General features: G+C 33.5%; 1 protein-coding gene across 2 annotated transcripts in view; it reads left to right on the forward strand.

The window, feature by feature from the left end:
• NELF-B (negative elongation factor B) overlaps window positions 1-12,382 on the forward strand; it is a 146,166-nt gene that overhangs the window by 53,338 nt on the left and 80,446 nt on the right. For both annotated transcript variants that reach the window (XM_090396498.1, XM_090396499.1), the window contains exons 5-6: window positions 2,595-2,697; window positions 5,411-5,506. In XM_090396498.1, coding sequence (XP_090252624.1) covers window positions 2,595-2,697; window positions 5,411-5,506 — 199 coding nt within the window. The remainder of the gene's footprint in view (window positions 1-2,594; window positions 2,698-5,410; window positions 5,507-12,382) is intronic.

Raw genomic sequence — 12,382 nt, forward strand, 5'->3', positions numbered from 1 at the left:
TTGTGCAGTAACTGAATATTTTACAGGCAGAAATTCCTTGTTCTGTTTTTCCATCTTTCTGATTGATTAGCAGACATTCGAAGATATTCTGATATTGCATTTATAGGATGACATTTTTAATGTCATCCTACATTTTAAATATTAATTTCCACTATTATCCAACGTCACATAACTTCCTGATTTATAACAATAAGGAAATAATATGTATATTTTCTTATTTATAATAATCAAAACTTAGTTTCTGTGTTAAAAAAATTAAACGTTATGTGGAACAATTATTATGGAAAAATCACGAATGAAATAAAAACTGAGTTTTGATTATTATAAATAAGAAAATATACATATTATTTCCTTATTGTTATAAATCAGGAAGTTATGTGACGTAATGTTGCGACGAGAGGGGTGGGGGTGATGCTATCAAAGTCGAAATAAAGTTCATTTGTATTGTGAAAGGAAATAAAATTTCACATTTGATGCATTTGATATACATATTTTGAATGATAAAAATAAGCAAATGTATCGCTTAATTTAAAAATTGGAGAATAAAATATCTGAATTATGCAGTAAATATCTATAACTGTTAATTTCATTTTGTAATGACCAATTATACAGGGAAACCAAGAAAGTGAAAGTACAAAGAACAGTAGATTACTATATAATATAAAGAAAAAATTTAGTGATATGATTAAAGAATTTCATGTTATTCTCTATAAAGCAAAGTTGCTCCAACATGTCCTAAAGGAAATCTGTGAAGTATTATTCGATTTCGATGGTTTTGTATAAAAATAATATAATCTGGAACGTCGGCAGCTGATTTTCATTTCTTTTTTTAAAAGAATATTTCAAATAATTATTGTGAATTAACTTCTTCAAGAACAAAGAATAATGTTTTGTCTAAAAAGCGATTAGAAAAAAATTAGTGCAAAAAAATTAAAAATGAAATTGGTTCTCCAAGGTAAGGCAATATTTAAGTGAAGAAATTATGCAAGACCTTTATTTTGTCCAGAAATTAAAATTGTATTGTACAATAAAAAGAGAAAACAAAAATATAAGTAATTTCTCTATTTTTAGTCTATCCTATATAACTAAAATCCATTTAACCAGCTTAGAACAAGGATGTGCGTTTCTTGTTATAGGCAACTGAGAGGTAGCTACGAACGTGAGTTAATCCGATTAACCGTTCTCTTCAGCGTGAGGGTTTATCACACCTTCTAATGGACAGGACAGTCAAATTGCACTTCTTATCCTGGTTCTTTAAACAGGTGGGCTGAATCATATCCAGATTTAGTTGGATGTCTATAGACGTCTTGGCCGTTTGGAGGGTTAAACCTTATGTGCATTTGCAAGTGGGAGAGGAGGGGTATAAAAAAAAGCAGTGATTTGCCATATGATAGTAGTCTGGAACTTAGCATGTCTTTTATGAACAGGATATGCCCATACTAACATTTTTTGGTTCTGTTGGTTTCTCCTGGTATCCATTTTGTTTGAGAACTGACACCCATCTTATGTTGTCTCTATAGTCTTTCATACCTTTATCCTAAATTATGAAAACTTGTTTTCTATTTGATCACTTATATAAAAAGAAAAAAGTGAGAAATAGGTCAATAACTATTGTTCCATCACTTTTACCTCAGTTTCTAAAAAAAATAATGGAAAAGTCATCGAGAGACTTTTTCACATGATGAATGCATATCAAATAATCAGCAACTACTAGTATTGATTTTGCTACTGTCATACCAGCAGATCATGTAGCATATATTGGGTCTGGTATATATATGCCTACTTAGCAAATTTGGCTCTTCTGATCTGCTTTCTTTTCTTTGCAGTGATGGATGGCCATTTCCCTCTCTTGTCTTTCACTGTATCATGGTAAATGACTTATTCTTGTCAGATGTCCCTCCCATTCCTGTAGCACCACAGGTCTCTGTTTTTGTTCGTCCTCTTCTATATAAATCATAGACCTCAAATTTTATGGATAGTTTTGCTGATGGTAATGTGCTCCATTTCTCTCAAACATTCTAAGTGAAAACATAGTTCTATCCTTCTTACAAAATATATCTCAGTTTACTTTTGATAATCTCTAGTCCAGATCAAATTTCTCTTCTTGGCCTGACATTTACCTGTGGCATTTCCTAACCTTAACATGCATCCATCATAACTTCCTTACCCTTTGTGAATGTTATTTCCTTTTTCTGCTGTTGTTACAACTGGGCAGATAAGAAGTAACAACTTCTCATCTACCCAGTTGCTGACTATAAAAATTAATCAGCTGGTCTTAAACTATTCAGAGTAGTGCATCAAAAGCAGAAAAAAAATCCATGATACTCTCCAGAAGAGGGAAAGTTTGGCTGTTTTCACTCAAACTGTTCAGCATCCATTCATGGTCCAACTGCAAACCTGTTGAATCGGTTTCTCTTCCTTCACTTTCTTTAAATCTACTTCTGTTCTATGGAAATGGTTTCTCATACATTGTTTTTTCAATGATAACAACCTCCAGCTAAAGATTAACTTTTATTTTTATCAGATTATTTTTATGTATATTCTGGTTTGTAAGTAGTGTTAATTCTTATATAAAATATATTGTTTTATTTCAGAGATCTTTCAATGACTTTGTGCGATCAGTACGCCATTAATTTCTTAGCCACCTCTGCCATGAAGATATTAGGTTATTTGATTAACAATGAAGGACTTCCAAGGGTAATATTTTCATTGTTAAATGTAGTAAAATATTATTTATTAAATTTTAGTTGATTTGAACATTACATATTTGCCATGATATCTTTTAGCATGTGAAGATGATGTAGACACTAAACACAGATTTTATTTTTAATAATTAAGAACATATTTTTCTTAAACCTATGATAAGGACGCAAATGCTGCTTTATCACTGAAGTTATGCTTTTATAGAAATATATATTTCAGATGATTAAGAAATAATTTCTATTTACTGCTCATTCTTTTATAGCTTATCATTTTCAAATTACCAGGCCTTCTGGTAATTTGAAATTACCAGAAGGCCTGGTAATTTGAAATTACTCCATGTATAGTGCATGTTCACTGGCTGACTTGCTTGTTTGCAGCGGGAAAAGCAAAAGTCCAACTTAAAAGAGAGCAGCATTCTATTATCTTTGTTCAAGGCTCACTTAGCTAGTCTTACATGACATTGTGAAAATGGCTTTATGAAATTCCTGTCGGTGGGGGGAGGATATAAATGCTAAACTAAACTAGACTAAAGACTAGGTATGTTAGTGGTGTGTGGGAAGAAATCAGTCAAGTTTAGAGATGTTATGTTTATTTCAAGAGCAGACTGCTCCTGATGGTTACATAATTATTATTAATAATAAAGTAATAAAATCATTTATCAGTAAAAACTGTTGTATAAGTATTGTGTTAATGATGCAGTAAGGGCGATAGGAAGTGAAATGCAAATAATTTCCATTGTTTGTAGGTTTGTGGTATACTCTGGTACTGACATGAGATTGAACTTAATAAGGGTTAAATTCAAAAGTTTATGGGTTTAATTTTCTTTGTATTCATCTGGGAATTTTAATCTGGTGCTAAATGTGTTGAATGTCCACATATCTAACTGTAATAAATGATGTTAATTGCAGAGAGGGGAAAGAATTTTTTCTATATGGGCAAGAAAAAGGTCATAGAGTATACTGCTAATGTTCTGGCCCATAGGAAGATTTGTTTGTAAAATTGGTCATTATATTTAAAGTAATTTGCCGAGATTATTAGTCTTATTAGAGAGAGGATATCTGTAGGAGATAATTTTGTACATTCCAATAAGAATTGGTCATATATAAGCAGAGTAGGTGATGTCGAGGGTTTTGGGCACATCAAAGTTGGTCTATATAGAAAAGAAGCATCTAAAGAAGAAAGAATATTATTGGGAGATATGGTAGCTTGCTTGATATGTTGAAGAGTTAATATTATTATAGTAATATCTCCTTTATTAGCCTTACTAATGATAAAGTCAGGGTTATTTAAAAAAAAAAAAATCGTACCATGTAAAAGTTGTGGTGGGAGATTTTGTGTAAGAATTATTTTGCAATTTTTGATATTTTTTTATCTTTTTGAAAAATACATCTTTTGTTTGGATCACTTTCTAGTTTAGTTTGGGCTTCGGTGGTGTATTCTTTTTTTGGGGGGAATAGCATAATTTAGTCCTTTATTTAATACTTCTATTTCATCCCAAGACAGCATATAGTTAGATAAATTTATAAATGAAGTAATGCATTATGTTTACTTTTGGGGGGTTGCATGGAGAAAGTGAAGGTGGGAAGGAAAATAGTATGCACTATTTTGTGTTGATAAATTTGTAAGACTTCCTTTTTTTTTTTTTTTTTTTTTTATGATGATGTTCCTCTATTGTGCAGAAAGCACTATTAATTAATGATTGCAATTTATTGGGGAAATTTTACCATTCTTTGAAGTCCTAAAAGATATTTTAACTGATTCCTATGGACATAGTTATAAGTTCATGTTTTTATATTGTATCTCTATAGCTAAGTGCTTGTTTTATGAATGATATTGAGGTATGGAGGAAATTTTTGTTTATTACCTGGGATGGATTTATTTCCTTATGCTTTGGCATATTTTGCTATGACATGATGAAAAAGGCATTTCTTTAAAAATTGTGTATTATTATTATTATTATGTGACACCTCCATGGAGTCCAAAGACTCATCGAGGGAGAGTGTGCCAACACCATCGAACGATTGACCCCTTCTAACTGCTAACCGCGCTCAAACATGCTTAAGTTTTTGCGAGCGATTAACAGCAGAGGCTCTACCAATCGACCAACCTTTGCTGGCAATATATATATTTTTTGTTTGTAATATGTTAATATAATGTTGATCTAGTGAAGTTTGCATTGGTTTAGCAAGTGACTGTGGGGAATGGTAAGTTCGTAGTAAAGTTTTGAGCTGAGAATTTTTGCAAGATATTTTAAGATAGCCAAGGTTAAAGGGGTATGGAAGTAGCAAGGAAACAATATATTAATACTTTGGATTACTGAAATTCATTATGCTCCTAAAATGTTTAAATATAAAAGAAACTGCTAAGAAATTTTTGGCAATGGAGCAGAGCAAATCCTTTTTTTAATAACAGTGCTTAAGAGTTAAATTTACTAAGGCTTTTTGTTTTAAAAAACAAAAATCTGCTCCATTGCCAAAAATTGCTTAATGAACTGTAATCACAAGTGCAAATATCCAATATATGACTTATTGTACTTTTGATTTATAAATGTAGATATACATCTAACCTTTGTCTCTGCATGAATACTGTTTAATTTATTAATATAATTAATTTTTGTAGGATTGCTATACTTCTCATCACTAACAAATATTTGAAGCTTTCAGATCCAAAAAGCATGCAGATTCACTATTCTTCAATTTGTTTTTAGGATAACCAGGTGCTAGTATTACTGCTTCGTATGTTAGCTCTGGGTCTTCAGGCATGGGATATGATTAATTCTCAAGTTTTCAAAGAACCAAAGTTGGTATGTGGTAATAATTAAAAAGTTTCATTGCAATTTGATTTCATCATAGTTGTGATCTTACTCGTGTTCTTGAGACAGTAAATGATAGTTTCATTGTTGATCAGTAGGGGTGTGTGTGTGTGAGAGAGAGAGCATGTGCATGCACATGTTTATATACTTTTTTGAAATAAGTGGATAATAGATGAATTTCATCGCTATGACTGTGGATTTTTTCAATTTTTTCAAAAGTCCAAATTCATCTATCCACTTAAATAATGAGCACAGTGTGTGTGATATAGAGTAGTGTAATCAACCCACGTTAACCATGGGAAACATTTATTTTCATCAAAATGGGAATTATTTTCCCGGTACTCTATAGGCAAAGAAAACAGTTTCTGTCCTATGTTGAATAATACTAATGCTTAAAAGTGAATATATATATATATATATATATATATATATATATATACACACACACACAGGTAGTCCTCGACTTACAATGATTCGTACTTATGACGGTCAAAAATTATTATTAAAAATTCTCTAATTTAACTTTGCCGCCAGCATATACATACATATATCACATTGCTTTTGTATACGCATCTCAGTATTTGACAATTTTTAGGAAACAACAAGAAGATAAATACGGCAAGCATGCATTTAATGCTAGTAAAGGCTGGTTTTATCGATTCAAAAGCCGATTTAACTTGCATATCTTACGAATAATGGGAGACGCTGTTAGTTCCGATTTTGAAACTGCCGAAATTTTCAAGAAAAATCTGAAAGACATGATAAAAGATGAAGGCTATTTGCCAGAGTAGATTTTTAATGTAATGATACCAGACTGTTCTGGAAAAGAATGCCAGAACGAACTTACATTCACAGAGAAGCTACATCGACGCCTGGTTTTAAGGCATTTAAAGATGGATTACGCTTCTTGGAGGAAATGCTGCTCGTTTTAAATTAAAACTATTTCTTGTTTGTCATTCACAAAACCCCCAGAGCGTGGAAAAACATTGACAAGAATAAGTTGCCAGTTTACTATTGGAATAATCCTAAGGCTTGGATGACAATGGTTTTATTCGAAGACTGGTTCTTAAATTGTTTTATTCCAGAAAGTACGTACCTTTTAAAATTCTATTGCTGCTTGACAGTGCTCCAGGACATCCTCTTCACATTGGCGATTTGAATGAAAATATAAATGTGATGTATCTACTGTCCAATACAGCAGCTGTGATTCAACCTTATGGATCAAGGTTCGATTACTACATTCAAGACATATCTGAAAACTACATTTTCTCGAGCAATAACAGCAATGGGCAACAATGCTATAAGATTATGAGATTTTTGGAAAAATTACGATATTAATCAATGTTTCCAGAACATTGGACCTTCATGAAAGGAAGTATTGGAACAATGTATGCAAGGAATTTGAAGAAGTTACTACCGCAGAAGACACTCGAAGAGTACAATGAGCATAGTATGTTAGAACAAATTGATGAAGAAATCGTTGAAATTGCAAGAAAACTGGATTTAGAAATCAATACTACCGATATAGAATTAGCAGATCAAGACTTTCCAAAACGAAAGAGTTGTAGAAGAAAGGAATAATGAGGAAGATGAAGAAAAGAAAATGTTTTACGGTAAAACATTTACTGTAAAAGGATTAGCTGAAGTATTTTCCAAACTAAATCAAGGACTTCAGCTACTTGAAAATATGGATCAAGACACTGATCACTTTGCCAAAGTCGAAAAGCAAATTTGAGAAGCAGTCAGATGTTATCACGAATAAGAAGAAGAAAAGAAAAAAAACCCAACAGAGAGCATTCACCAATTTTCTGATTAAAAAAGCTACTCCTGAGAGCAAGAAATAACCATATCGTCCAAATGAGTAATGGTTACTCACCTGTTTAATTAAAGGCACTGTTAATAAGTTTTTTGTTTATCATCATCACATTCTTGCCATGTACCCCCAAGGGGTGTACAGGATATGATAGTACTACATGAAAAAAATTACATCATTACTAACTTCCTATCTACAATTTTCCTCCAAATCAGTCTGTTACTTGTCAAGACGCCAACATTATCAGATCTTATATTTCTATCATCTAAGGCACTTTGTACCGTATCAATCCACCTATATCTTGGTCTTCCTCTGGGTCGTTTTCCTGCCAACCTGGCAGAGAACACTTGTTTTGCTAATCTTTCTTCTCCCATTCTGTTTAAGTGACCATACCACCTGAGAGTTAGCTCTGCTAATGCATTCCTGGATGCTGACAATGTCAAGTTCTTTCCTAATATCCTTGTTTTTAATATGATATTGCCATTAATGCCATCTGTTCACATCTATAATCTTTCTCAGGACTCTCATATCTGCAGTCTGAAGTCTTTGGCCAAGTGTTTTACTTCTGACCTAGCTCTCAGATCAATAAGTTAAAACTGGTTTGAACACTGTCTTGTATACAGCTAATTTAGTCTTCCGACTAATTTCTCTCTTATTCCACATGAATTTATTCAGTTGACTTCCTACCATACCATCTCTGATAATTCTGTTATCTATTTCCATATTTAATTTACCATCTTCACTAAAAATCGTGCCTAAGTAATTGAAATGTTTTACTTGTTCCACAGGTTCTCCGTTCACAACGCAGTTGACATTTTCAATGATTCTGCCTATTTTCATTGTCTTTGTCTTTTTATTGCTGACCTTCATACCATATCTATTACAACAGTTATTCAATTTAGTCAGAGAATCTTGCAGACTTGTATCGGATTTATTTAGAAGTATAACATCATCTGCATAAAGCAAAGAGCTGACATTAACATCTCCAAGTTTTGATATCAGGTTTAATACCACTTTCCTTCATAATGTGATCCATATAGATAATGAATAACAGAGGGAATAATGCACATTCTTGTCGCACACCAGATTTAACATTAAACCATCTTCCTATACTTCCTTCAATTCTAACTGCTGACTTACAACTCAAATAAAGACTAAGTATTGCTTGAAATAATGCCCCATTGACACCATATAATTGTAGTATATTGAATAGCTTCTCTCTTGGCACCTTGTCATATGCTTTTTCCAAATCAACAAAACTTAAATACAGATCTTTGTTATATTCCCATGCTTTCTCGACTATTTGTCGTAAAGTGAAGATCTGATCCTGACATCCTCTATTTGGCCTGAATCCAGCTTGTTCTTCACCAAGCTTTTCTTCCACAATTCTTCTCAACCTTTTCTCAAATATACTTGCATAGATCTTGCCAGGAACACTCAGTATGGAAATACCTCTGTAATTCTCACATTCAGTTTTATTTCCCTTTTTATATATGGGTACTATGAGAGCTCTACTCCAATCATTGGGAATTCGTCCATCTGTTCAGGCTTTCTGAACTATGCAGTGCAGCCACTGTAAGACTCTTATACCACCATACTTCAGCATTTCTTGTTGAATATCATCTACTCCTACTGCCTTTCCACATTTAAAGCCTTTGATGGCTTTTTCTACTTCAAGTATGGATATGTATTCCTGACTGCATTGCCTGTTCAGTGTTTTTTATCACTTCTTGTCACATTTAGTAATTTTTTGAAGTAGTTACTCCATACTTCAAGGATATCTTTTTCTCCCGTTTTCATGTCACCTTTATCATCTCTAACTCCTTTTACAGCACTCTTTCCTCCATTTCTAAGCTTCTTCAACAACCTCCAAATATTTTGCCACCTTCTTGATATTTATTTTCTATGTTCTTGCCAAAGTCCTCCCATGAATTTTGTTTAGCTAGTTTTACACAGTGTTTAGTTTTCTTACATTTGTCTCTGTATTCTCTAAGAGCACAAGCTGACTTATTTGGCAGGTACTTTTGATATGCTTTCTTCTTTTCCTTCACTATCTCTTTAACTTCCTGTGTCCACCATGGGGTTCTGATTTTTCTATCCTTGCAGACAACATCCCCACATGCCTCTCTGGCTGAATCAATCAGGGGTTTCTTCATGGCTTGCAGACCTTGGAGATTCTAGCTGAATCTCCAAGGTCTGATTCCTGTTCTCAAACTCTTTCGTTTTTTCTTCGAGAAACCTTGTGCATTTTTGTCTACAGTTCACATCTGAGAGCTGCTCAAGTTTTATTCACTTTAAAACATTCTTACATGTTATTCTTTTCAATATGAAATTCAGTTTTATTCTGCTCAAGACTAAATAGTGATGACTTTCAATTTCAAATTCTCTGTACACTGGTGTCCTGCACCAGGAAGAAAACATCACTGTCCACAATAACATAGTCAATGAGAATTTTCTTATTCCTTGCCTCTTCTCTCCATGTGAATTTGTGCACATTTTTATGTTGAAGCATGGTGTTAGTAATAACCAGTCCATGTCCTGAGCAGAAATCCAACAGGTATTTGCCATTATTATTAACTTTGCTCTTTTCTCCAAATTTCCCCAAAATATTTTTGTATGTCTCGCAATCATTTCCTACTCTGCTATTTTGATCCCCAACAAGGACCAACTTTTGCTTTTTCTAAAGCATCAAATTTAATAGAGCTTTCTGTGGGACCATAGACACAAATAAGTCTCATTGTCCAATTCCCCATTCTGATATTTGCCCACATCACTATACTTATGACTGCCTGCCATTCAAGAAGATTAGACTCGTATTTTGTGTTGAATACTATGGCTACTCCTTCTTTTCCTTGATTGTTATTACCTGAATATAACATTTTGTATTTATTGCTCTGAAAGATCTCAGCAGTTTTTTTTGTCTTTTTTGTTTCAGTCCACCCCTATTATGTCGATCTGGTACTTATCTAATTCCTCAGCTAGCTTCATTTCTGCCATTCAGGTTTCTTATTGTTGATAGTACTGATCTTTAACTCTGGTGATGTTGAGGTGGGGTGTGCTTTTAGATTTTTTTTCAGTAGCTGACTTTTCGCTGTTCGCCCTGGTTCCATGATGAAAACAACAGGGGCCTTGTGTAACCGAGCGACGCCCCAGCCGTGAAATTTTATGTTGTACCATCATTTTGTATATTGGTTTAAGCCAATAAGAAAACAATTTGGTCAGCTAAATCCCAAATTGCCAACCTATCCTCGTTCGTTCAGTATCCAGGCAGATACCCAACAGGGTGCACCACGAGAAGGTGAGGATTGGGCATTTGGTCAGAAACCCTGGTCGGTTCTCCGCATTCCTTTAAAGGCTATGTGGAGGTGTACTCTCAGTTATACAGCTTTGACCCTTATTGTTAAATTGTAGGATCTAAAATTACCATATTTATTCCCAGTAAACAATTCTTTAAGTGAATTTATCATTGATTTCATTTTGTTTATAGCCTGTGTAGCTCAGTGGATGTGGCATTTGCACACTACGGCAATTGACTGCACGAAGGAAGACTTTGTTTCTAATCTAGTCGCCTACTAGAGGAAATTTTTCTAAGCTTTTTTAGACCGATTCCCGAGTTAGTCGATCTCTGGCATGGGCAAGCGGGTTTTTCTTCCCATAAACTCAAGAAAATCGACCGTAGAACCCACATGATTTCAGACATTAAATATATTGTGCTAGGGTTAGGGACCACGAGATGGCAGCACTTCTTGAGCTGTCTTTCTCTCTTCACTGCGTGCCACTTAATTAGTGATAGCTTTGATCCTGCTATCTCTGATTGGCTGCCAGTTGAGATTGAACTGCCCACTCAGTCTACGAAAGTTAGATAGGGCTAAACGGCGTCGCCTACTCTCAATATACGGGAATAAAAAGGCTTTAGCTGTTTTTTTGATTTTAATTAAGATTATATACAAAACATTTAATCAGTTTAAAATTTTCTTTCTTGCAGTCTCTTATGAAAGAGATTGATAATTGTGAACAATTTTTTTTTTTTTAATCAAACTCTTGGAATATCTGAGCAGAATATAGTCTGTATGAATATTTCTAAGGCTGCAGTTTGTGAAATTTTTCTTGTATATGGCTTAGCAAAGAATACATTACTATATGTTCCACATCCCCCCCCCCAAAAAAATTTCATGTGACCTTAAAAAACTTTGAAAATTAAAGGAAAGCAAAATATAATATATTCTGAAAAAGCAAATCTCACAGAGAGCTCTATCTTCATCAATGTTTAGTCTTTCTTTGCCAAACCATACATTTTTCTTAACAGAAACTCATCACTAGTCAATTTTCCCCCTAATTACACACTCTTGACTCTTGTTGTCTGAAAGGTAGCATTGATGCATAACTTTGTTTTCCCGTGCCAGGGCATGTCCAACTTAGAATCTCCTCTTTTTTGGCTTTGAAAAAATATCTTTGCCCTATAATATAAATTTTTGTTGTTGCTGTTGCTCTTCTAATACCACAGTCATTTATTTTACAATTTTTAAAAATTTTACAGTTCTTTTCATTAAATGTTGATTTACTCAGTCCAGTATTTCTAATAGTGAGGTTATTTCAGAGATTTTAATGTTCAGAACTTCAACTAGCTTTCCTTTTCTGTGCTAATCAGATGTTGAGAAATTTGCTATCACTAGCAATATCACATTGTTCACATTATATCTACTAGCAAATAAGAATACCAGGATATCAGATAATCCTAACTACTATTCAGACACTCTTCATCTTATACTTCCCAATGATCCTCTTAATTATACTGCAGTGGTTGTTTATTTCTTCTCTCATGGAGAGCTTGCACTGCCATTCTCATTTATGTATCTACTAGCAAATAAGAATACCAAGTGGTGGGGTGATCTTGATTTGTTTGCCTCATTTCTTTGATTGGATTATTTTCAGTCTTCTGAACTAAACCAAACATTTAACTGAATGTATTACTGAAACAGTTTTTTAGGTGATAGATAAATTTCACTGCCCTGCTTAGTGGAGACTAGAAATAGTTTGAAAAAGTTCCATTTGAT

This window comes from Typopeltis vanoorti, chromosome 8, assembly GCF_054136105.1.
Source record: "Typopeltis vanoorti isolate ZY-2024b chromosome 8, IOZ_Tvanoo_1.0, whole genome shotgun sequence".
NCBI classification, from domain to species: Eukaryota; Metazoa; Arthropoda; class Arachnida; order Uropygi; family Thelyphonidae; genus Typopeltis; species Typopeltis vanoorti.